The sequence below is a fragment of the Notamacropus eugenii genome, chromosome X (assembly GCF_028372415.1).
Source record: "Notamacropus eugenii isolate mMacEug1 chromosome X, mMacEug1.pri_v2, whole genome shotgun sequence".
Lineage (NCBI taxonomy): Eukaryota > Metazoa > Chordata > Mammalia > Diprotodontia > Macropodidae > Notamacropus > Notamacropus eugenii.
In genome coordinates this window covers 52,469,603-52,495,157 of record NC_092879.1, presented here as the reverse complement: position 1 = coordinate 52,495,157, position 25,555 = coordinate 52,469,603, and the positions used below count along the sequence as shown (strand labels likewise).

General features: G+C 49.1%; 2 protein-coding genes across 7 annotated transcripts in view; one reads left to right on the top strand and one right to left on the bottom strand.

The window, feature by feature from the left end:
• The window catches only part of LOC140515491 (uncharacterized), a 497,421-nt gene that overhangs the window by 101,580 nt on the left and 370,286 nt on the right, over positions 1 to 25,555 (bottom strand). For 3 of the 5 annotated variants that reach the window (XR_011971047.1, XR_011971045.1, XR_011971046.1), the window contains exon 20: positions 16,780 to 16,866. The gene's annotated coding sequence lies outside the window, so the exon portion shown is untranslated. Of the gene's footprint in view, positions 1 to 12,028; positions 15,194 to 16,779; positions 16,867 to 21,960; positions 23,616 to 25,555 lie in introns of those variants that run through there. The other 2 variants (XR_011971048.1, XR_011971049.1) reach the window with 2 other exon arrangements.
• The window catches only part of LOC140515488 (fibrous sheath-interacting protein 2-like), a 45,182-nt gene continuing 21,296 nt past the window's right edge, over positions 1,670 to 25,555 (top strand). For both annotated transcript variants that reach the window (XM_072626235.1, XM_072626234.1), the window contains exons 1-7: positions 1,670 to 2,037; positions 12,022 to 12,147; positions 17,229 to 17,390; positions 20,114 to 20,203; positions 21,707 to 21,846; positions 22,193 to 22,334; positions 24,159 to 24,269. In XM_072626235.1, the coding sequence (XP_072482336.1) occupies positions 1,939 to 2,037; positions 12,022 to 12,147; positions 17,229 to 17,390; positions 20,114 to 20,203; positions 21,707 to 21,846; positions 22,193 to 22,334; positions 24,159 to 24,269 (870 nt within the window). In that variant the 5' untranslated portion in view covers positions 1,670 to 1,938. The remainder of the gene's footprint in view (positions 2,038 to 12,021; positions 12,148 to 17,228; positions 17,391 to 20,113; positions 20,204 to 21,706; positions 21,847 to 22,192; positions 22,335 to 24,158; positions 24,270 to 25,555) is intronic.

Below are 25,555 nucleotides of genomic sequence, written 5' to 3'. Positions count from 1 at the left end.
TCTGCATCCACCTCCTATTGAGCACCTATGATTCCCATATCTTCTTCCTGTTCAAGGGTCTCTGTATTTCTCCCCTTCTGACTCCCCAAGATACCCCAAAACCTCTCCCAGGAGTCTGCTTCAACCTCCCTACTGAGTACCTGCAGGCCCCTATATTTACCCCTCTATAAGGGTCTCTGTAACTCCTCCCTCTTGATTCCCCAAGAACTCCACAGTCTCTCCCCAAGGAGTCTCTGCATCTGCCCTTCTACTGAGCACCTAGAACCGCTATATCCTCGCCTTGTCCTCTATGAACTCCCCAAGAATCTCATAGCCGTTCCCCACAAGTCTCTCCCCAACGAACAACTACAATCTCCATGTCCTTGTTCTATTCAGGAATCTAAAATTTCCCCCTCCTGACTCCCCAAGGCTTGAACATCTCCCTCTACGAGTTTCTGGATCCACCCCCTGCTGAGTCCCCATGACATGTCCTATGACCTCTAGTTGGTCTCAGATCTCTCTAATTGCCTTCTAATGGCTCATCAAGAATCCCACACACCCCTGGGGGGGGGGGGCGGTGTACAAGTATTATTTCCTAATCCTCTCTCTCTTTGGAGGTTCCAATAATTATCCTTTTACTTTGAAAGAAACCCGAAACCTCCCCTCAAAAGAGTATATGTGTACCCCACTCAGGCCTAGAAGATCTTGGGCTCTACTAGCATCCCTTTGAGATCCCAGGCTCACTTCTACACTACGTTGATTCCCTGGAGTGACCAGTAGGATCGGACAGGACAACAACCTCTCCATGGTAAGGATTTCTGGTGCTTTGGGATACCCAGAAATGCATTTTTCTGAAAATGAGTTGTTGGTGCTGGTGTTTTACAGTTGTGTCCTACGGTTCTTGGCAGCATTTGGGGTTTTTTTCAGAGCTGCTGGTTTGCCATTTCCTTCTCCAGCTCATTTGACAGAGGAGGAAACGGAGGCACACAGGTTGAAGTGACTCACTTGCTCAGGGTCAAAGAGCTAAGAATAAATGACATTCTTAAAAAGGATGATGGCTTCGGAGGACAGTATCAGACACTCACTTGGAAGTTAGAACTATTTCAGAAACCAATGCTTATCAACACAAAAGAAGTAACTAAAAACAGCTGGGCCGGATGAAGTTCCTTGAGAGACACCCAAGTGCCCAAAGCCTAAGGCCCACGGTTGTAAAGAACACACCAAACTCTCCTGCACCGCCCCTTCACCTCTGTTTCTGCAGAATGAGGGGGCTGGGCCGGAGGGCAGCCTCTGCCTCGCAGCCCTAGAGCGAAGAGCCCGTGAACCTCTGGCAGCCTCCCAGGGCCCTTTCTTCCTTCTGGTCTGAGGGAGGACGCTTGGGATCCGGGAGACCAGCAGGGGTTCGTCTGGGGGGGGTTCCCCATCCAAACCTTCTGACCCCTTGGGAAACAAGGGCAACTGGTCCAGGCGCTGGATGACTTTGGCTTTGTATTGTTCAGAAGGGGGGTCTTGCTTAGAACAAGCACATGAGTTTTTGCACTGGCCCCCTAAGGGAACCCCTCCCAATTCCTGACACCCACCAGTCCCAACCCTTCGTTTTTTTCCCCGCCCCCCCCGCCTTCCTCCTCATCTGGCCTCAGCCTTCCCCGCCCCTCCCCCCCACGTACCCACGTACGTACGTACGCGGACTCTCCCCATTGAGCTTGAGGGGAGGGGCTGCTTCCTCGCTGCCAGGCAACGTGTGTGTCTGGAACTCTCGTCCGGATTAAGAACGGTTGTCAAGGCAGCGAGCCGGCTTTGAAGTCCGGTCTCAGGGAGGGGAGGGAGCGGCGAGGAGACGGAGCGACCTGGGCGCCAGGGAAGGAGCACCAGGGGGCGGCCGAGGTCCGGAGAGTGGCGGAAAAGGCGGCCACGGAGGCGGGGACACTGCGCCCGCCCCAGATCCCGCCCTAGGGAGCCATGGAGTTCTACCTGGGCGCCTGCAAGAAGGCTGCGGATGCCGCCGCCACCAAGACTGCCGCCAGCCACCTGGCGGGGGACAGCCAGCCGTGCGGCCAGGTGAGCGCCCGCCCCAGAACCCGCGGGGCCCGCCCACAGCTCGAGGCTCCGCCCCCAAGCCCAACCTGAGCCGCCCCCTGGGGTGCCCCGCCCACAGCTCGAGGCTCCGCCCCCAAGCCCAACCTGAGCCGCCCCCTGGGGTGCCCCGCCCACAGCTCGAGGCTCCGCCCCCAAGCCCAACCCGAGCCGCCCCCTGGGGTGCCCCGCCCACAGCTCGAGGCTCCGCCCCCAAGCCCAACCTGAGCCGCCCCCTGGGGTGCCCCGCCCACAGCTCGAGGCTCCGCCCCCAAGCCCAACCCGAGCCGCCCCCTGGGGTGCCCCGCCCACAGCTCGAGGCTCCGCCCCCAAGCCCAACCCGAGCCGCCCCCTGGGGTGCCCCGCCCACAGCTCGAGGCTCCGCCCCCAAGCCCAACCTGAGGGGCCCCCCAAACCCAGAAGGCCCACCCCAAATCTGGAGGCTCCGCCCGAAAGCCCAACCTGAGGGCCCCCAAGTTAAGGAGCCACCTCCATACCCCACAGGCCCTCCAGAAACCTCAAACCTCTGCCCCAAGGCCCAACCCGAGGTCCCCCCAACTGGAGGGGCTGCCCCCAAACCCCACAAGTCTTCCCCAAACCTCAAAGCTCTGCCCCAAAGCTCAACCTGAGGACCCCCAACTTGAGGGGCAGCCCCCAAACTCCAAGGGCCTCCACCAAAACTCAAATCTCTGCCCCAAAGCCCAACCGGATGCCCCCCCCAACCAGGAGGGCCACTCCCATACCCCACAGGCCCTTACCAAACATCTAAACTCTGCCCCAAAACCCAACCTGAGGTCCCCCCAACCTGAGGGGCTGCCCCCAAACCCTACTGGCCCTCCCCAAACCTAAGATCTGCCCAAAGCCCAACTTGAGACCCCTCCAACAAGAGGGGACTCCTGGAAACCCCACAGGCCCTCTCCAAAACTTGAGGTTCCACCTCAAAGCCAAATCTAAGGCCCCCCCAACCAGAGGGGCTGCCCCCAAACTCCACAGGCCCAACCCAAATCTGAAATCTCTGTCCCAAAGCCAAATCTGAGGTCCCCCCAACCAGAGGGGCTGCTCCCAAACCCCACAGGCCTTCCCCAAACCTCAAAGATCTGCCCCAAAGCTCAACTTGAGTACCCCAAACTTGAGGGACAGCCCCCAAACTTCACAGGGCCTCCCCAAAACTCAAATCTCTGCCCCAAAGCCCAACCTGAGGTCCCTCCAACCTGAGGGACTGCCCCCAAACAGCACAGACCCTCCCCAATCCTTGAGGCTCCACCCAAAGCCCAACCTGAGGCCCCCCCAACCTGAGAAGCCACCGCTAAACCCTGAAAGTCTGCCATAAATCTCAACACTGCCCCAAAGCCCAACCTGAGACCACTCCAAACCTGAGAGGCTTCCCCCAGACCCCATGGGCCCTCTCCAAACCTTGAGGCTCCACCCCAAAGCCCAACCTGAGTTCCCTCCAACCAGAGGGGCTGCCCCCAAACTCCACAGGCCCATCCCAAATCTCAAAGCTCTGCTCCAAATCTCAACCTGGGGTCCCTCAACCTGAGGGGCTACCCCCAAACTCCAAGGGCCCTCCCCAAACCTCAAAGATCTGCCCCAAAGCCCAACCTGTGGGGCCACCCCAAAACACCACAAGCCCTCCCCAAGCCTCAAAGCTCTGCCCCATAGCCCACCCTGAGGCCCCCCCAACCAGAGGGTCTGCCCCCAACCTCCACAGGCCCACCCCAAATCTCAAAGCTCTGCCCCAAAGCTCAACCTGAGATCCCCCCAAATTGATGGGCTACCCCCAAACCCCACAGGCCCTCCCCAAACCTCAAGGCTCTGCCCCAAAGCCCAGCCTGAGGCCCCCCCCAACTAGAGCAGGTACCCCCAAACCCCACAGGCCCTCCTCAAGCCTCAAAGTTCTACCCCAAAGTCCAACCTGAGGCCCCCTCAACCAGAGAAGCCCCCCGAAACACCATGGGCCTTCCCCAACCCTCAAAATTCTGCCCCAAAGCCCAACCTGAGGCTTCCCCAACCTGAGGGGCCACCCTCATACCCCACAGGCCCTCTTCAAACCTCTGCCCCAATGCCCAATCTGAGTTCCCCCCAATCTGAGGGACTGCCCCCAACCTCCACAGGCCTTCCCCAAACCTCGAGGCTCTGCCCCAAAGCCCAACCTGAGGCCCCCCAACCTTAGGGGCCACCCCCAACCCTCAAAGGTCTGCCCCAGATCTCAAGGCTCTTCCCCAAAGTCCAAGCTGAGGCCCTCCACAACCAGAGGAGCTGCCCCCAAACTCCATAGGCCCACCCCAAATCTCAAAGCTCTGCCCCAAAGCCCAACCTGAGGAACTGCCCCCAAACCCCGCAGACCCTCCTCAAACCTCAAAGTTCTACCCCAAAGTCCAACCTGAGGCCCCCTCAACCAGAGAGGCCCCCCAAATACCATGGACCTTCCCCAACCTTCAAACCTGTGCCCCAATGCCCAATCTGAGTTCCCTCCAATGTGAGAGACCGCCCCCAAACTCCATGAGCCCTCCCCAAAACTCAAAGCTCTGCCCCAAAGCCCAACCTGAGGCCCACCCACCCACAGAGGCTTCCCCCAAAACCCATGGGCCCTCTGCAAACCTCGAGGCTCCACCCCAAAGCCCAACCTGAGACCCCCCCCCCAACCAGAGGGGCTTCCCCCAAACCCCATAGACTCTCCGCTAAACTCAAAGCTCTGCCCCAAAGCCCAACCTGAGGGACCGCCTCAACACTGCATGGGCCCTCCCCAAACCTCAAGGCTCCAGATCAAAGCCCAACCTGAGGGGCAGCCCTATACCCCACAGGCCCTCCAGAAACCTCAAAGTTCTGCCACAAAGCTCAACGTCAGGGGCCACCTCCAAACCCGGAAAGTCTGCCCCACACCTCGAAGCTCTGCCTTAAAACGCAGCCTGAGGGGCTCTGCCTTAAAAACCCAAACCCCATGGGTTTCTCCCCAGACCTCAAAGTTCTGCCCCAAAGCCCAACCTGATGTCCCCCAACCTGAGGGGCCACCCCCAAATCCCTGAAGATCTGCCCCAAATCTCAAAGCTCTGCCTTAAAACCCAGCCTGAGGGGCTCTGCCTTAAAAACCCAAACCCCATGGGTTTCTCCCCAGACCTCAAAGTTCTGCCCCAAAGCCCAACCTGATGTCCCCCAACCTGAGGGGCCACCCCAAGACCCCTGAAGGTCTGCCCCAAATGTCGAAGTTCTGCCCCAAAGCCCAACCTGAGGAGCTGCCCCCAAACCTGACAGACCTTCCCCAAACTTCAAGGATCTGCCCCAAAGCCCAACCTGAAGGGCTGCCCCCAAACCATGGACCCTCCCCAAACCTCAAAGCTCTGCCCCAAAGCCCAACCTGATGTCCCCCCAACCTGAGGAGCCACACCCAAAGCTCAAGGGCCCTCCTCAGACCTCAAAGTTCTGCCCCAGAGCCCAACCTCAGGTCCCCGAACCTCAGGGGCCACCCCCCCCATTCCCCTGAAGGTCTGCCCCAAATGTCGAAGCTCTGTCCCAAAGCCCAACCAGAGGTTCCCCCACCTTGAAGGCCCACCCAGAAACCCCCCCAAATCTCAAGGCTGTGCCCCAAAGCCCAACTTGATATTCCAGACCAGTTGGGCTGCCCCCAAACTCCACAGGCCCTAATCAAAACTCAAAGCTCTGCCCCAAAGCCCAAACTGAGATCCCCCCAACCTGAAGGGCTGCCCCCAAACCCCACTAGCCCTCCCCAAACCTCCAGGCCCCTCCTCAAAGCCCAACCTGAGAGGCCACCCTCAAACCACAAGCCCTCCACAAAACTCAAAACTGCCACAAAGGCCAACATGACACCCCCCCAACCAGTAGGGCCACCCCCATACCCCACAGGCCCTGCCCATACCTCAAAGTTCTACCCCAAAGTCCAACCTGAGGCCCCCCAACTTGAGGGGCTGCCCCCAAACCCTACTGACCTCCTCAATCACCTAAGCTCTGCCCCAATGCCCACCCTGAGGTCTCCCCAATCTTAGGGGCCGTACCCAAACCCCACAGGTCCTAACCAAAACAAAACTCTGCCCCAAACCCCACACTTAGCCCCCTCCCAACCTAAGGGGCTGGACTCAAAGCACACGAATCCTCCTCAAACATCAAGACTCTACCTCAAAGCCCAACCTGAGACCCCCCCCCACCTGAAGGGCTTCCCCCAAACCCCATGGGACCTCCCCAAATGTCAAAGCCCAACTTCAGGCCCTCCCTCAAAACCCCAAAGATACTCCCTAAACCTCAAAGCCCTGCTACAAAGCCCAACCTGAGACCCCTCCAATGTGAGAGACTTCCCCGAAACCCCACAGGCCCTCTCCAAACCTCAAGGCTCTACCCCAAAGCTCAAACTGAGAGCTCTCCAACCTGAGGGGCTGCCCCCAAACCCCGTGGGATCTCCCCAAACCTCAAAGCTCTGCCCAAAGCCCAAAATGAGATCCCCTCTAACCTGAGGGGCTGCCCCCAAACCCCACAGGCCCTCCCCAAATCTCGAGGCCCCTCCTCAAAGCCCAACCTGAGAGGCCACCCTCAAACCCCACAGGCCCTCCACAAAACTCAAAGCTCTGCCACAAAGTCCAACCTGAGGCCCCCCCAACCTGAGAGCTGCCCCCAAATCCTACAGGCCCTCCCCAAACCCCACAGACCCTTCGCAAAACTCAAAGCTCTGCCTCAAAGCCCAACCTGAGGGGCTACTCACAAACCCCGCAGGCCCTCCCCAAAACTCAAAGCTCTGCCACAAAGTCCAACCTGAGGCCCCCCCAACCTGAGGGGCTGCCCCTAGACCGTACAGGCTCTCCCCAAACCTAAAAGCTCTGCCCCAAAGCCCAAACTGATGCTCCCCCAACCTAAGGGGCTGCCCTCAAATCATATGAACCCTCCCCTAACATCAAGGCTCTGCCCCAGAGCCCAACCTGAGACCCCACAACCTGAAGGGCTGTCCCCAAACCTCAAAGCTCTGCCACAAAGCGCAACCTAAGACTCCCCCAACCTGAGCAACCACCCTCATACCCCACAGTCCCTTCCCCAAACTCAAAGCTCTGCCCTAATGCCCAACCAGAGGTCCCCCTAACCTGAGGGACTGCCCCTAAACCGTATAGGCTCTATGCAAACTTCAAAGCTCTGCCCAAAGCCCAACCTGAGGCCCCTCAACCTGAGGGGCCACCCCCAGACCCCTGAAGATCTGCCCCAAATGTCAAAGCTCTGACTCAAAGCCCAGCCTGAGGCCCACCCAACCCTAGAGGCTGCCCCCAAAATGCATGGTTCCCCCCAAACCTTGAAGGTCTGCCCCAAAGCCCAACTGGAGGTCCCCCAACCTGAGAGGCCACCCATAAACCCAACTCCCCCCCAAATCTTAAGGCTCTGCTGCAAAGCCCAACTTGAGGTCCCCAAACCGTGGGGCTGCCCCCAAACCCCACAGACCCTCCTGAAATCTTGAGGCTCTTCACCAAAGCCCAACCTGAGCCCCCCAAAATGAAGGGCTGCCCCCAAACACCATGGGCCATCCCCAAACCTCAAAACTCTGCCACAAAGTATAACCTAAAATCCCCCCCAACCTGAGAGGCCACCCCCATACCCCACAGGCCCTCCCCCAACCTCAAAGCTCTGCCCTAATGCTCAATCAGAGGTCCCCTCAACCTGAGGGGCTGCCGCCAAACCCTATAGGCCCTCCCCAAACTTCAAAGCTCTGCCCAAAGCCCAATCTGACACTACCCCAAACCTGAGGGGCTTCCCCCAGACCCCATGGGCCCTCTCCAAACCTTGAGGCTCCACCCCAAAGCCCAGCCTGAGGCCCCTCCAACCAGAGGTGCTGCCCCCAACTGCACAGGCCCACCCCAAATCTCAAAGCTCTGCCCTAAAGCCCAACCTGATGGGCTGCCCCCAAATCTCACAGGCCCTCCACAAACCTTGAGGCCCCTCCTCTAAGCCCAACCTGAGAGGCCACTCTGAAACCCCACAGTCCTTCCACAAAACTCAAAGCTCTGCCACAAAGTCCAACCTGATGCCCCCCCAACCTAAGGGTCTGCCCTCAAACCATACGAACCCTCCCCTAACATCAAGGTTCTGCCCCAAAGCCCAACCTGAGACTCCCCCAACCTGAAGGGCTGCTCCCAAACCCCACGGGACCTCCCCAGACCTCGAAGCCCAACCTCACGCCCTGCCTCCAAACCCCAAATATACTCCCTAAACCTGAAAGCTCTGCTACAAAGCCAAACCTGAGGCCCCCCAACTGGTGGGGCCACTCCCATACCCCACAGACCCTCCCCAAACATCTAAGCTCTGTCCCAAAGCCCAACCTGAGATCCCTCCAATGTGAGGGGCTTCCCTGAAACCCCATGGACCCTCCCCAAACCTTGAGGCTGCATCCCAAAGCCCAACCTGAGGCCCTCAAACCACAGAGGTCTGCCCTAAATCTCAAGACTCTGCCCCAAAGCCCAACCTGAGACCCCCCCCTAACCAGAGGGGCCACCCATATACCCCATAGGCCCTCCCTAAACCTGAAAGCGCTGCCCAAGTGCCCAAACTGAGGGGCCCCCCCGAAAACCCACAGGCCCTCCTCAAAATGCAAAACTCTGCCCCAAAGCCCAACTGAGGTCCCTCCAACCTGAGGAGCTGCCCCCAAGCCCTACAGGCCCTCCCCAAACCCCACAGACCCTTCCCAAAACTCAAAGCTCTGCCTCAAAGCCCAAACTGAGATCCCCCCCAACCTGAGGGGCTGCCCCCAAACCCCATGGGTTCTCCCCAAACCTCAAAGCTCTGCCCAAAGCCCAAACTGAGATCCCCCCCAACCTGAGGGGCTGCCCCCAAACCCCATGGGTTCTCCCCAAACCTCAAAGCTCTGCCCAAAGCCCAAACTGAGATCCCCCCCAACCTGAGGGGCTTCCCCCAAACCTCATGGGCCCACTCAAAATCTCAAAACTCTGCCCCAAAGCCCAACCTGAGGCCCCTAAACTTGAGGGGCTGCCCCCAAGTCCCACAGGCCCTCCCAAACTGCGCAGGCCCTCTCCAAAACTCAAAGCTATGCCCCATAGCCCAAACTGAGGTCCCCCAAAACTGAGGGGCTGCCCCAAAACCTCATGGGCCCTCCCCACAACTCAAAGCTCTGCCTCAAAGCTCAGTCTGAGGGGCCACCCCCAAACCCTGAAGATCTGCCCCAAACCTTGAAGCTCTGCCCCAAAGCCCAAACTGAGGTCTCCAATATGAGAGTCCACCCCCAAATGCTGAAGATCTTCCCCAAAACCTATGCCCCCCCAAACTCCAAGTACCCTGCTCCCCAAACCTTGAAGGCACTATTCAAAACACCTGGAGTCACACCTGTGGCCCTAGGACCATGCCCTAAAGCCCCAGGGATTCCCCCAATCCCAAGGGCCCTCCTCCAGGCCCTGTCCCAAACTCCACGGCCCCACCCCAAATCTCTAAGGTCCTGCCTTGGGCCCCAGGACCTTGCCTCAAGCTTTAAGGTCCTGCCCCAAAGCATGAGGGGTCCCCAAACCTTGAAGGCCTTGCCCCCAAACCTCCAAAGCACCCCTCCTAACCTGGAAGGCTCCCACCCAAATCCTGAAAGTCCCCAGCCCTGGTCCAAAGGCTTACCCAAACCCAGGGAGCCATATGCTCAGGGCCTTAGCCACTGTCTAACCTCACTCTGAACTGCCTTGGGCCCCACTCGTGGTCCCCTGGGCTCCATAGCCATTTTAGTGGTGTGAGTGGGCCAGTAAAAAGGAGTGGCAGGAATGGCCTGAAGGGAAGAGGTGAGGAGACTGAGGGAAGGTCAGGATCACCCCCTCCCCCCCATTCTGGTGGTGCTACAGCATCTATAGAGATTTGGAGTTGGAGTCAGAGGTCCTGAGTTCAGATCTGCCCAGTTAGTAGCTGTGTAATCATGGGTGGGTTATTTTCCCTCCCTGGGACTCAGTTTCTTTACCTGTAAAATCAGGGGATTGAACTTGATTGCTTCTGATGTCCCTTTTAACCTCTCTGGGACTGTTGATCTCTGCAGGGACTTAGGCCTCAATTTGTCTCTCTGAGGTACTTTCAAGTTCTAAGTCCTACTAAGCTCCCAAGTCACTTCATTATTTTGAGACCAAGTATCTTAGAACTGGAAGGCTCTTCATGGCCCATTTAGCCCAATCCATAAGTGAGCAAGAATTCTCTCTCAAGCAGTCCAAGTTGTCATTCTGCCTCGGCCAGAGGACCTCCCCTCCCCGTGCGGCCCAGTATTGGACCGCTCTCATAGTTAAGGAATTTTCCCATACACTGAGTTGATATCTTCTGCCCATTGGTCCAAGGTCTGCCCTCAGTCTCTCCCCATACCTCTAAATTGTCTCTTCATCTATAAAATGAAGGGTATAAACTAGGTGATCTGTGAGATCCTTTCCAGTTCTAATTCCTACATTCCCATAATGTGGAACCCCTACTGTGAAAGAGGCATGTAGCGCACAATCAGAACTGTCTAAAAATGAAATAGTAGGTCCCCACATTACTGGAGATTTTCAGGAATCTGGTAGAGGATACCCATCCTATAAGTATAGCTTAAACTAGGCTGGAAACCCTGGCAGACAAAGCTAGGTTGAAGGAGCTGGGGGTGTTTAGCCTAGAGAAAGGAAACAGTTTTAAGTGGAACAAATGATTCCTGTCCTCAGATGTCTGCAGGGCTGCCAACTTGACCCTAGAGGACAGAACTGGGGAAAATGGGTAAAAGTGGCAGAGTCAGATTCCAACTCATTGTAAGCCCAAACTTCTGAACAAGTTGGACTGTCCACAAGTAGCCTGGCCCAGCCTGCCCAGGCAGTCCCACTTGAGTGGGGGATGCTGACAGATGGACTAACATGTTCACACCCACAAAGAAAGGGGAAATAAAATTATAGCCACCAAAGGGAAAACCAGCAAAGCCTCAGTCTTTCAATCTTAGATTATAATTCTTTGTGTGAGCTATATGTCTCATTGCCCCTTCCCTTTATAGAAAAGTGTCATGTTCTACAGGAGGCAGCTAGGTGGCTCAGTGAAGTCAGGAAAACCTGAGTGCAGATCCACCCTCAGACACTTATTAGCTGTGTGATCTGGGGAAAATCACTTAACCTGCTTGTCTTAATCCACTGGAGAAGGAAATGGTGAACCACTCCAAGAAAACCCCATGGCCAGTATGGCCCACAGAACAAGACTGAACATGTTCAATTAGGGATGTGACCAGAAGTGTAGTTAGGAGATTTTTCATCCTAGGCAGTAATCAGACCCTACCGAAATATATTGAAGTAGACCAGAGAAAATGACACCTCCCTTAGCACCCAATCTCCTGCTAATATAACTAAGTTAAAACGACCATTTCTAGTTATTTGGCAGCATTCTAGTACTGTTTGACTGTAGAGGCCTGTAATGAGTGTAGAAGGGACAGAAGATGTAGCTGCAGTCTGAGGCTAGGACTCCCCTGCTCATACCATGAGCACTTCCAGGGCCTTGGTTTGAGAGGCTGCTCCCCTTGCCCCAGCCAGGCCAGCTGCATCTGATACTCTCTTTTGAAAACTTAAGATGAGCAGTTAGAATGGGCTGCCTCCCATAAGTAGTGAACCTCCTGGTGTTGGAGAAATGGTGGGGATGACATATACCCATCAAGGATGCTGTGAAGGGAAGCCCCTCACCAGGGGACAGGTCCAGAGAGTAACCAAATGAAAGCCAGATGATCCCTCCCACCCCACTAATGCTATATGAGGTGTTGCTGTTCTTGGTGGGAGGTTGGCCTGGATGTCCTCTAACGAGCACAGGCTGTACTCCCCCCCCTACACACAGTAAAAGGGATTCCTACACGGAATGGAGGTTGTACTCGATGCCCTTTCTGCTCGCTTCCTAAGACTTGATTGTACGTATGCCCCCTGATACCATGATGCATTCAGAACTGGGAGCTCACTGAAGTGCCAAATGTTTCATTTCTTCTACAAACCATCCACTAAGACTATTCTTTTCCGACAGGTCCCCCACAAAATGCAGTTTCAAGGAGTAGGAGCTGCTCAACTGCTGGATCTGCCTCTTGGCGTCAAGCTGCCTCTGATCCCAGGAAGTAATACTTTATTCTACACGACAAATTTAAATGAAAAGGTAAAATCATTTCTATAAATAATGGTAAACAGGCACTTTCCCAAACCCAGTCCAGAGATGATGTGCCAGTCATGAGATCCCCGCTTACTGACTGTGCCACCTAGCACGAGCCGTAAAGTAAAATCAGGTGTGGTAGTTGGGGGGAATATCAAACCATGGGATAGGAAGTGTAGGTTCTCAACCCTCCTTGGTTTCTTTGGAATTTTAGGAAAACTACTTAAACTCTATTTCCAGTAAAGCCTCCGGTAAACTCATGTAATTCAAAGAATCAGATACAATTGATGCTTTATTTCTTCAGATCTGATTATTTAATTTAGGTATTACGAGAAAATCTTTTCTTCTTTCAGGTAAGAAAGACCAGAATTTGAGTCCTACCTCAAATACTTAATAATTTTGTGACCTTGGACAAGTTACTCTCTGAACTTCAGTTTCTCTGTCTGTAAAACAGAGGGAGTGATAGCATTCCTCCTCAGGAATGTCCGGAGATTCAAATGAGATAAAGCACTTTGTAACCCTTAATAAACAGAGCAAGTAGGCAGGCACACAACTATCTAACACTGCTAAATACCCTAGGCAGACTTAGAATGTTCATACAAAACCTCTGTCCTTCACCTCTCAGCCCCAGGGCATCCCGACACCCTGATCTTATCTTCCTCAGGCCCATCCTAAAGTTAGAGTAGAAAAGAATAATATGACGATATAATGCAATAAGGTAATAGTGCAATTACTGTGGGGAAAGTGCTTTGTAAACTTTAAAGTGCTTTAGAAATGTGAGTTATATTTAAGTTTATAATACATTTTTGGTTCTTTTCTATATTCTGTATTTGTGTTCTGGTGTTGGAGTCTAAAATAAAATTTAAAAAAAGAAATATGAGTTATTAGAATTGAAAGTCAAGAGCGTCAGGCAATGATGACTGTAATAAAGTGAGCAAGACCACCTTCCTCCCAGTCAAAAAAAGACTCTTAATCCACAAGTTGTGGTCACGTGACCGAGCAGGCTCTCCCATCCCACCTAATGCTCAGCACCCATATCCTTTCTATGAGGTTAACTGCCCAGTGCCCAGAACTCAGCCTCAAAGTTCTGATGGTCTCCAGGCAACCAGCCTCCATCTGCATCAACAGAACCACTTAGTCAAGAGCAGCCTTTCCCAGCTTCCTAACTGCAAAGGCTGCCTGTCAGTAGACAGTTGCAAGCTGCTCACTTTAGTCACTGAGGACTAAAGGGTACTGCCCCCCCCCAGCATCTGCTTCATAGGAATGGTGTAAGGATCAACCAAGAGAATGTTCATCTAGTGCTTTGTGAGCCCTTGCATCTTTGTTAGCTATTATTCATCAGAGAAATACTAGTTTTTCTGTCCAGACTTCCTACTTGCTAACTCTGTGACCTCAGACAAATCATTTAACTTCTCTGAGCCTCAATTTCCTTGCCTATAAAAGGAAGGGATTGGACTAAATAGTAACCATCGTTTCTCTAGCATTTTAGAGTTTACGAAGCACTTTTTCCCCAATAAACTTGTAAGGTAAAGAGTTCAAGGATTATTATCTCAGTTTTTCAGGCTCAGGGAATGAGGTAACTTTCTTGGTATCACAGTTAGTAGGCATCTGAATTAGGACCTGAACCTACATTTGACCCCCAAATCCAACATTCTTTCCACTATGCTTTCTGGCTCTTAATGAGTCCTGAGGTCATAGTGAAAGAACTCAAATTAGGAACAAAGGACTCTGATGTTCAGCCAAAGTTCTTCCCACTGGCCTACACTGTGGCCCTTAATTTACATTTAGATCATGATTTGCCTAGGGTCTTCCCAGGGTATTTAGCAGATAGAACACTTTATGCGTATATTATCTCATTTGATCTTCATAATTACTGTCAGGGAACAAAAAAGGATCCGACATTGGCTGTTCATGATGGTAGGAAAATGGCAGCATGACAAGAGGTCTCGATTTAAGATCTATTACAATGAAACTTACAATTGAACAAAACATGAAGAGTCCTCAGTTGCCTCAAACTAGCATGTGGCTGACGAGGATTTAAGAAGTAGCTTGGCTAATGGGAAAGTGTACTAAACTTGATGTCCAAAGACCTGGGTTCAAATTCCAGTTCAGATATTTTCTATATAACCCTGAGTAAGCCAGTTATCCTGAGTCTCATTACCTACATCTGTAAAATGATAGTAATGCAGTAAGAGTAATACAATAATGGAATGATATTACAGTATAATACAAGAAGATAATAATGCAGTACCTGTTGTACAGGATTACTGTGGGAAAAGTGCTTTGTAAACTTTAAAGTGCTTTAGAAATGTGAGTTATAGTTAAGCTTGTAATATATTTTTGGATCTTTCTGTATTCTGTATTTGTGTTCTGGTGTTGGAGTCTAAAATAAAATTAAAAAAAAAGAAATGTGAGTTATTAGAATTGAAAGCCAGGAGTGTCAGGCAATAATGACAGTAATAAAGTAAGGAGACCTCACTCAGTTCAAGGAAACAAATTATTTCAGTTGACAACTGCCATATAGCCTGTGATCCTAATCTGATGGATCTGGCAATAGCTGCACCATATTGACAGGACATTAGTTCACTAAATATGTCTGTCATTAGTCTTAAGACAAAATATAGCCTTGTCACAACCAGTGTTTTGAACTAAGTAAAGGAGAGATCTGTCAGCAAATTGCTGCATTTATTATTGTTATCCTTCCCAGAGTGACTTGCAATTTATATCAGTTCTTACTTGTGAATTGGACTATAGTCCTCAATTATGTCCCCTCTTTTATTTTCACTGAAAGTTTGGTAGTGAATTGGGGGCTGTTGCCGACCAGGGGACTAAAAACCCAACTAAGGAAATCTAAAACCAAAGCCAAGTGCTTAAAAAAATTTCAATTTTATCCCACCCCCTTCCTTTTATCTTGGATACTGGGTAGCTGCTTCTGCACTTGCCATCGCTGGGTCCTAAGCTTCAGGGTGTCCAGAAAGTGGGATAGGCAGGCAAGGACTGCCCCTTTACTGTATCTTCCACAGTCTGACTGCTGCTGCTGCTGCTGCTGCTGCTGGGCAAGCAAGGGAGAAGAGCCTGAAACCTCATTCCTTCTGTCTTTCCCCCACCAAGGACCCTCTGTGACCCACCGCCACCACCATCCTGCTAGTGAAAAAACCCCACATCATTTGGTAATAGGCTGATTTACAAGTGGGGCCAGAAAATGAATCACAGCTTTCCTAGCAAGTGAACAGAATGATGGTGGCATTTACATTGTGGTTCTTACTGCAGATGTGGGTAGCATTCACTTGAAGATTTGATCCTTAGAGGGGTATGTGCGTGAGAGAGAGAGACAGAGATAGAGACACAGAGAGACCGAGAGAGAGACAAAGAGAGACAGAAGGAGAGAGATAGAGAAGAAGATAGAGACAAGGAGACAGAGAGAGGAGACAGAGATAGGGAGAGAAAAGGAAAGAGATAGAGAAGAAGAGAGAAAGAGGCAGAGGAGAGACAGACAGAGAAGGAGAAAGAGAGGAGAGAGAGAGGAAGAGACAAACAGACATGGAAAGACAGAGAAGGAGAGAGGGAAGAGACAGAAGGAGAGAGGCAGAGTCAAAGAAGGAGAGAGACAGGAGGAGAGGCAGAGAGCAGGAAAGAGAGAGAGGGAGAGGCAGAGAATGTGAGAGAGAGAAGGAGAGATGGAAGGAGAAAGAGGAGATACAGGAGAAAGAGAGGAGAGGAAAAGAGAGGGAGAGACAGAGGAGAGAGACAGATAGAAAAAGAGAGAATGAGAGACACAGATATAAGAGACAGAAAAGGTGAGTGATGAGAGAGAGAAGGAGACAGAGGACAGAGAGGAGGAGACAGAGAAGGAGAGACAGGAGAAAGAAAAGGAAAGAAAGGCAGAGACAGAGGATAGAGAAAAAGAGAGGCAGAGAGAGACAAGGGGAGAGACCAGAGAGAGACAGAGGAGACAGTGATGAAGAGACAGAGAGAGGGAAGAAGAGACAGAAACAGAGAAGGAGACAGAGAAAGAGAGGGAAGGAGAGAGGAGAGATAAGGAGAGCAGACAAACATGGAGACAGAGAAAAGGGAAAGAGACATAGAAGGAAAGAGGAGAGGAGAGAAAAGACAGAGACAGATATGGTGAGAGATAGAAGGGGAGAGAGACAGAGAGAGAGGAGACAGAGACAAAGGAGAGAGAAACAGAGGAGTGAAACAGAAGGAGAGAGACAGAGAAACAGAGCAGAAAAGAGACAGAAAAGAGGAGAGAGAGACAGAGAAGGAGAGAGAGAGAGAAAAAGAAAGCAGCACGCATTTTATTCATGTAAAATGCTGTTGACAAGTGGTCCTTCAGTACATGGAAGGCCACTACGTACTGGTGTGAACTCTTTGGCCCATGTCCTGGCAGCAGGTCTGAAGGAAGGGATGAAGGTTCCTGCTCTGGATGAGATTCCAGGGTAACTCTCTGATTCCTAACAATGGCATTTGGCTTTTATTCTTTCTGTTTTCATGGACGCTGTATTCTTGAACCACAGTGGACTCTAGGTTCTTGTTCATTTTCAGATTATGAAGGTGTAGCAATGGTATCCCTTCATCATTTCCCACAGTGGTGAGGCAGAGTGGAGGACGGGAAAGAAGAGGGCAACAGCTACCTACCTGTCCTGTTCTCTCTCCCTTCTCTCATTTCCCTCTTTGGTCAGTGCTCAGTGTATGGTGATGGTGATTACACGGGAGAAAGAAGCTCTGTGGGGAGAAAGAAGGGAAAAGAAGCAGAGGGTTCTTACTCAAACCATTTCTTTCTTTTTTAATATCACTGTCTCTCCCTTACCCCCAGTAGATCCCTTCTTTGTAAACAAATAAGTAGTCATGCAGAACAAATCACAATGGTGATGTCAGAAATGAATGCCTTTTTCTGCACTTGCAGTCCACCACTTCTGAGAGGTGGAAGATGGGCATTACCATCAGTTATGATTGGTTCACTGCATTGATCCGAGTTCTTTCAGTTGCATGTTTTATTCTCAGTGCATGTCATTTCAGTAATGCTGTTAATTCAAAGTGCCATTTTACCAATCTTCTGTCACTAATATTTTTAACTCTGTTTCCAGCTTTTTCAGCCCTCTTATGGTTTTAACCTAAATGATCCTTATGGTCGGCTACTAGAAACCAGATACAAAAACCTACATGACCCTCATTTAAGTGGCTACTACAAGCGTAAAGATATCTTGAAGAAATTAAGGAAAGGAGGTCACATCACCAGCAATAACAAAGTGGGTTGTCACTTTTTTTTTAGTCACATAAATGTTTTATTGACATGGTTGACACTTGATGCTCAGGGCTCACTCATCTGTTATTCAGTTGGGTAGTAAGTACCTAGTGAGTGACTACACATATTACCCCTCCCCGCCCCAATGTTTGGGTCAAGAGAAACCAGACAAATCCTGACCTATTGTCTCTGAGATTACTTCATACATTACCTTTTCTCTTTGGGCATTAGTCTTTCTGTAATCTCAGTCAATTTAAAGCTAGAAAAGAGTACACGTAATGGAGGGAGATAGCACCAAAGGAAAAACTCACCATCTTCAAATATTTGAAGGGCTATTACCAAAAAGAGTAATTAGACTTATTCTTCTTGGCCCCTGAGAGCTTTATTGAGACCAAGCAGTGCAATAGAAGTGCCAAAGACAGAGGTTAGCTTGATTTAAAAAAAAAAACACTTTCTCAACAACTCAAACCATTCTAGAATAAACAGACTGGGCTGCTTTGTGAGGCATTTCATTCTCCTCACCAGAGGTACTCAGGCTGAGGCTAGATGATTCATGATTCTGAGGGGCGGTTAGATTCAATTTGATTTTATTCAATATTTTGTTGAACTAAATTCAGTGAATTCAAAGTCACATGGGATCTCGTAGGCCATCTAGTCCAGCTTGTACCTGACAAAAAATTCTTCTACAGCATTACCGACCAGAGGTTTTACAGTCTGTGCTTGGAAACCTCCCTTCAATCACTCTTTCTGGGCCAGGTTTCCCAAGGGTTTTCTTCTAACCAACACCCCCTCCCCATTTTGATCTAAATGACCTTTATTTATGCTACAACCACAACAACACATCACTTGTTTTTCCCTTCACTGAGCCCAAACCAAATGTGTTCTACCATGCTTTCCTCCTCGTGTTCTTCACCTGGATAGAGCTCTTTCATATGCATTATGACTTGCCCGCTGCTTTTATCCGTTTTGTTCCTTCTAAGTAAGGTATATTTTAAATTGTGGCCTAAAAATTCACACCCTGTTCTCTGACATCTTCTTAGTGGGATGTTCACTCCCCAGATCCACCTTTCTCTTCTGAAATCCCTACTTTCAGTCAATAGCAATGATGAAAAGTCCAGCTGGGTCCCCAAGATCCAGTTTCTTGGCCAGTCTTTCATAGTCTTCCTGGTGACTCTTCCATCAGTCCACAGAGACTCACCAGGGATGACAGGGAGCAGTTACTTTGGACAGCTCTCCAGACAACCCTGTTCCATCCAGGATCCATGCCTAGGATTCCTGTCAGCTCAACAGGTAGGCACCTCAGTACTTCTCAACAGAAGGCCAGATGCAGCATCAAGCATCATTTGTTGCTCCTTCTGACCACTACTGGATGCCTCTCTCCTCGTGGCCCCTGAGGAGCATCATTAAACCTTAGAACTCAGGAAGTGGCTTCCTCCTGGCCATGTAGGAGCCAGGGGCCAGTCTTCTCTTCCATGGAAAGAATCCCATCCCTATTTACTTAGCTCCAAACATTCAAAGATCCTTCTTTATTTCTTTCTCTGGATCACATTTTTCCACCACCTTCCTCACTCAGGTTGGGATTTCCTACTGCCTCTTTCACGTATTTTTCTCCAATTCCTCCTTGAGGCTATCCCTCCCTTTTCAAAAGAGATTTCATTCTCTGCAAACCTAAAGTGTAGAGCTTTATTCCTTAAGTCTGTTCATCTGTTCTAGGACAGAGACCAGCTGTTATTTGCTACTAGCAGAAATACAACCATAGCATGCTCTCCACAGAATACTTCCCAGTTCTTCTTGCTGCCCACAGGATTTGAAGCTGGGTCCTCAGTCCTTTATGGCTCACCTACTGCCAACAGGACATGCCTTTTTGCTGTTAGAGGCTCAGCCACTGAACAAAGCTTGCTTTCTTTTTGCCTTTTCTTCCAATAGAATAATGCCGTATCTCCTCCAGGTGCCTTTGATCAGCATCTGAGATTGGTGAGCAAACAGAAACTGCTCTGGGCAGCTTTCTGGTGAAGGTCTCAAGCAGGAATTCAATTACAAGCAAGATCTGATCTAATTCGATCTAATTAGCGGCAGGTTTCTTTTCTACTTTTCTTATTGCAGCGCACAGGTCTCCTTCCAGTTCTCTGACTTCCACTCAGGTGGAAGTTGGATTAGATGATCTCTTTGGTCCATTTCAAAATGATGAGTTACTCCAAGGATATCTTCTTTCAACTGCACTGCAGGGCTTTCCCACGATTATAGATGTGAGCATTATTGGCACTATTCAGAGGAATCGTCTCTGGATTCTTTTAAAAATCTAGAAGGAAAAGGTTCCCAGAACAGAATGTAACCTGGTAGAGTATATTTGCATTGAGTTTAGTTTCTCATTGGTATTTTGTTTCATTTTTACAAATCTACTCATCGAGAGAGAGAGAGAGAGAGAGAGAGAAAGAGAGAGAGAGAGAGAGAGAGAGAGAGAGAGAGAGTGTGTGTGTGTGTGTGTGTGTGTGTGTGTGTGTGTGTGTGTGTGTGTGTGTTTGTGGTGGTTGTTATCATCACCAGATGTTCCTTATTAGCTAAGGGCATTCACTCATCTATTGTGGGGATAGGAATTGCTTGTCAATATAGACAGCTGTCTAAAACTGTTACCTTCACCATTGACCCTGAAGTGTGTTACTGTTATATTTGGGGGGAAGTGTCTATTATAGAAATAATACCTTTCAATTTCTGTATTTTCTTCTTTAGGTTATATGCACTTTGAGAGAGTTCAATAAATACCGACAGTATCTAACAAGCCTCAAATTAGACTTTGAAAGAAACTATATAAGAGAACAAGTAAGTAAAAGATCTAAATTAATTTTCTCTCGTGTCTTTAAGAAATTCCACTTGGGAGAGTTTGGGGGGAAAAAGGATTTGAGTTATCTGCCTCAGCTGCTGAAGTTTACTTCTGTATCTCATTCTCCTGGTTGTAGTCAAGGAATCCCTTCTCTGCTCCTCTGCCCAATCTCTTTGTGATGTTATCATTGTTTTCCCCAAGGCTCTTTCTTTGACTCTTTTCTCTCCACACACTCTCTCCCTTATGGCTTCAGGTATCACCTCTCTGTAGCACACTCCCCAGTCTCTCCAGCCCTGACTTTTTTTAGTCCCAGAACTTTCTCTCCAGGTGCCTTCTTGTCTCTCCTCCTAGAAATCCCCACATTCTGTAACTGGATTCCAGTACAGTTGAAGACAGTTACCTAACCATTTTTCAATAAAATTGGCTCCTTTGTACTCCTATGTATTTTATGAATTTAAAAAAATGCAATTCTATGAGGGGGGCCATAGCTTTTACCAGGCTGACTGGCAAAGGGATCCCAGGAAAAGGTTAAGAAGCTCTGAGTTAGACAAACACCAACTAATTCTGCCACCTTCCACGTGGAGTTTGGATTTTGTTTCTCTTACAACCTGCTTTTCCTTTCATCTTTGTTCTACAATTAACACAGTCTCCTAGATTTGAAAACTTAGGGTAACTTTTGACTTTTTCCTTTTGTTAACCTCTCACATCTATCTTTTATTTTAGTTCCACTGCTACCACCCTGGTATTAACCCGTATTGGCACCTACATGTACCACTGCAATAGCCTCCTGACAGGTTTTCCCATCTTCACTCCATCCCCACTTTGAACCATCCTTCACACTACTTCAAGATGGCTTTTTTTGCTGAGATCTGACCATGGCACTCCTCTGCTTCAAACCCTTCAGCAGTTCCATGCTTGCTCCCCGCTAAAGGTCTTCTTGAGAGCCCTCTGTGGTCTGGTACTGCCCTCCCTTTCTAGCTTTCCAGCCATACCAGACTAGTTGTTATATTGTATGTATACGTATATTTGTGTACATATGTGTATTTGTGTATATATGTATGTGTACATGTGTTTCTGTTTGTATTTGTATATGTGTGTATGCATCTGTGTATGCATGTATGTGTATATTATATACACATATACATACATACACATACACACATACATACATACACCTTGTCACCTTTCTAGGGTCAATGAAGCTGGGTGAAAATGAAAGGGGCTGCCCCATAGTGTGGAAGCTGGTCATAAACAGCAGTGTCCCCAGAGTGGGGGAATGTCCTAATCTTTTATCCTTTCTCCTGTCTTTCTCTGCCACCTGCTTGGATAGAGACATTTGGCTTTGGTGTCCCGACAGTACATCCTTTTGGGTCATTTGAGTCAGAATGTAGTATGATTGACTTCTTAACCATAGATGGGGTACAGTTTTCTCTCTCCAACCCAAATGGCACATATAAATGTTACACATGAAATTCTTAACCCATCATTCAATTTCCTTTTAGAAAATGCTTGAAAAACAAGTCACCAGACTCCAGGAACACAATCAAATCCCAGACAGCAGAGATGCCGCACAGTTCAGAGAATGGCTCTTACAAGACGGCACACGGTCTGTTCAGGACCAAGAGCGCTTAATAAGGCACAGGTAGGCCTCCCCTTGGCTTGTGTTTCAGATCCATGCTGTGGACAGCATCAACAACAAAAGCCAAACAGGTGTTGGTAAGGTATTAGCAAAGTCATGAAACCTGCTCTATATTCATTTCTTTAAAAAAATTTTATTGTGAAATTAATCATCAATAAATTCAAACATGAGAATATATAAAAAAAGGACAAGAAAGAGGACCGTGTAAGAGTTACTTGTACATTTCTGTTCATTTAGGGAAGAGAAGTCAATTAACAAGATGGTTAGGGCTAGCACTGTTGACTCTGAAATGCTGCCCTGTTAGGTGCCCAGCTGACCTTTACTTGCTCATTTGTATTTGTGCCCAAAGATATTTAGATATGATCAGCAAGGAACTGGAGAAGCTTGAGCGCTCTGCTGAGGAACGACATCTCATCCGGATGAATGAGGAAGAGAAAAGACAGAGGGAGCAGACAAGAAGAAAACTAAGTCTTCGGAGGAAGATCGAAGAGGTGAGAAGAGACACTGAAAATGGGGCAGGCAACAAACGCTGCACATAAGAGTACTGTGATAGGTCCTAGGGAGTGAAAAGAGGAAGTAAGAAGGCAGTGGGTCACAGTGGAAAGAGCACTGGCTCTTGGAGGCAGAGGACCTAGATACAGTCATACTTCTGCTACTCACCACCTGTGTGACTTGGGCAAATCATTTCCCCTCCCTGGGCCTCAGTTTGTTCCCCTGTAAAATGAAAGAGAGAGACTAGACAGAATCTGAGATGCCCTCATCCTATGATATTCCTGTTCCTGTATGATCCTGTCAAATCTGTCCCATCTCTACGGAGCTTATAATCTAGTAGGAGAATGAGACAGATAACTACAATATAAATACATGATAAATGTGAGATCTGAGGGGAAAGATCACTCACTAATGACTTTGCAGAGGAAACGACAGTGGAGTTAGGCTTAAAGGCTAACCAGTCAAGGAAAGGCACTCCATCTAGAATGGACAATGTGAGCAGGCCTGGAGGCAGGGGAACACAAGGCCTGCTCTTGGGAAGGTGAAGAGGACACTTTGTCTGGAGTCCCAAGTGAGATAAGACTGAAAAGGAAAGGGTGGTACCAGATGACGGCCAAGGTGGGGGGAGGAGTCTTGATGGATGGGATTGGAAGTTGAAACTTTGCCTGGCAGGCACATAAGGAGTCCCAGAAGGGTTTGAAGCAGAATGACAGCCAGATGGATGCATAAGAATATGGAGGATGGTTTGGAAGGGGGGAAGAGAGACTAAGCACTAATCCAAGCAAATGATATTGAAGGCACCCGTGGCAAAGGCAGCGCACCTAGAGAGATGGGGCAGATGCAAGAGATGCTGGGAATAGGACCAGATACAAGTGAAGATACTTGCCATTGTTTTCCTTCTGATCACCTCCTGTAACCTTCAATTTTGTATTCTTGTACATGGATTATCTCCCTCCTAGACTACAGGGCAGAGACGATGCCGCCTTTGCCCGTGTATCTCCCCTCTGTGCCTAACACAATCTATTGCACGTTGAAGGCATTTATTAAATGTCAGGATTGAATGAATTTTCAAGCACCCTTAGCTTCATGACCTCCTCTTTGGAGTTCCTTCATGATTGCTCCATCTGTCTCTTCCCTCTTCGCCCTTTTATTACCATGTGAGAAGACTGGAGTCCAGGAATGAGCTCAGGCTGAGCACAAGTCTGTACTTTATGGATGTACCTCGGGGGGCTTTCTGAGGTTAGAACGGTCGTTCTGCTCTGCTCATCTTCCCAACTCCCCTGAAACGCAGAGCAATGTTATTTTTTTAAGTGAAACTTTTCCTCCCTTCTCCTAAAGTGTACATATGAAATGAATGAACACAAAAGCACTCAAGAAGCACTTAGTAGGTGCAAAGCATTGTGCAACTCATTGAAAGAACATTGACCACAGGCTCTCTTGGATGAGGAAGAGCAAAACCGTTCCCTCCAGCCCCTTATTAGGTTTCATGATTCAGCCTTACTTGGGCCTGAACTTTGTACTGTTGACAGCCTGAGCTGCCAGTGATGAAAGAGCTGCTTTGGCCCTAAGCCCCTTCAAATGCATCCATCCACAGCTGGGCCATTGGAAGGTTGCCAGTGCGCAGAAGTGTGGGAGACAGTCTCTCTTTCACATTCACTGGGTGAGCTGCTCTGCCCTCACTGATATCCTTTAGGTCCAGTCTGTGAATGCCTGCTACTTTGTCCAGTGGAGGGTGGGGTGGGCAAGTGGGTATCATATTGCAAAAACACAGTTGTAGTGAAAACTAAAAGGCCATGTTGTATACAATAAACCCTACTCTCTAGGAATGGAAAGCAAAGGAGATGTTACTTTTGACCAGAATTGGAGAAGAAGTTAAAAGAGAAGCTCGGGTCGAGGAACAACGCAGGAGAAGTCGAGAGGAGAGTGACAGGAAGGTACAGAGGGGATGTTGCCTATAACTGTGACTCACTACAGAGAATACTCTGTTCTTTGTCACAAGCCATCACATCCTTTGATCGTATGGACTTGACTAGGGTCTGTTATCCCCAAAGACAGGCAGTTGCCAAAGTTTACAACCATATGGGTGAGACGCACTAGCACTCGCTCTCTGTCTGGTTGTCTCATTCTGACTACTGTCTCTCTCCATCTCCCTCTCTTCCCCACGCCCCCACATCAATACCCATTGTAAGAGGATCGCTTTTGACTTTCCCATATGTAAATGAATTATGTGTACAATCACCAAAATCTGAAAAGTCTAGAGAGAAAATAACACAGCTGCTTTTCTTAGGCCCAGAGGTTTTAGAGAGAAATGTTCTCAGTATTTTCCTCCCAAATGTTTCCTTTGGTACTAATATTAGGCTAAAATTTCAGATACTCTTTCTTTGTCCATAAATTCTCACCTAAATAATAATTCTCATTTTTGGAGTACTCTAAGGTTTTCAAAGTACTTGACACCTAACAACCCTGTGAAGTTGGTAGTAAAAACATTATAATCCCCATTTTACAGATATAAAACTGAGGCCTCTTGAAGGGAAGCAACCAGATCATATGATCAGTTACTAACCATCAGAGCCAAGATTTAAACTTGGGGCTCCTGAGTCCAAATCCAGGATTCTTTGCGTTATGCTATGTTGCCTGCAAGTAATATATGACTTCTGAGTCAATAGATGGCATTCAATAAACCTTGATTAGTAGTAGGGAGTCATCTCCAGTTCTGACCTGTGTCTGTCCTCTGGACTCAGATGACCCTGCAGGAGAAAGTGAGGCTGAAGACTTTACACAGCCCTGCCTCACTTAAATCCAATTTGCTTGCAAGTCAAGACGTCACCCTGCCAATGTCATTGGTCCTCTTCCAGAATGAAGGACAAACAGCAATTAGTAGTATGCTGCTATAAAATATTTCAAACGCTGGGCTAAGAACTGAGGATACAAAGAAAAAGAAAAAACAGAGGAGGGTGACAGCTACAAGCAGCAGTTGGCATTTGTTTAAATTGGGGACTTTTAACCTTTGTGATGTTGTGGTTTCCTTTGGCAGCCTAATGAAACCTATAGGCCCTTTTTGGAATCATGTTTATAAATGCATAAAGGAGAACGTGCAAGGGTACAAAGGAGACTGATTTTGTTGAAATAAAGTTATTGAAAGTCATTGGAAAAACAAAAGCTTACAGACCTGGCTTAAGAACCCCTGGTTTAAATCATTTTCAGAGCAAAGGAGGAAGGA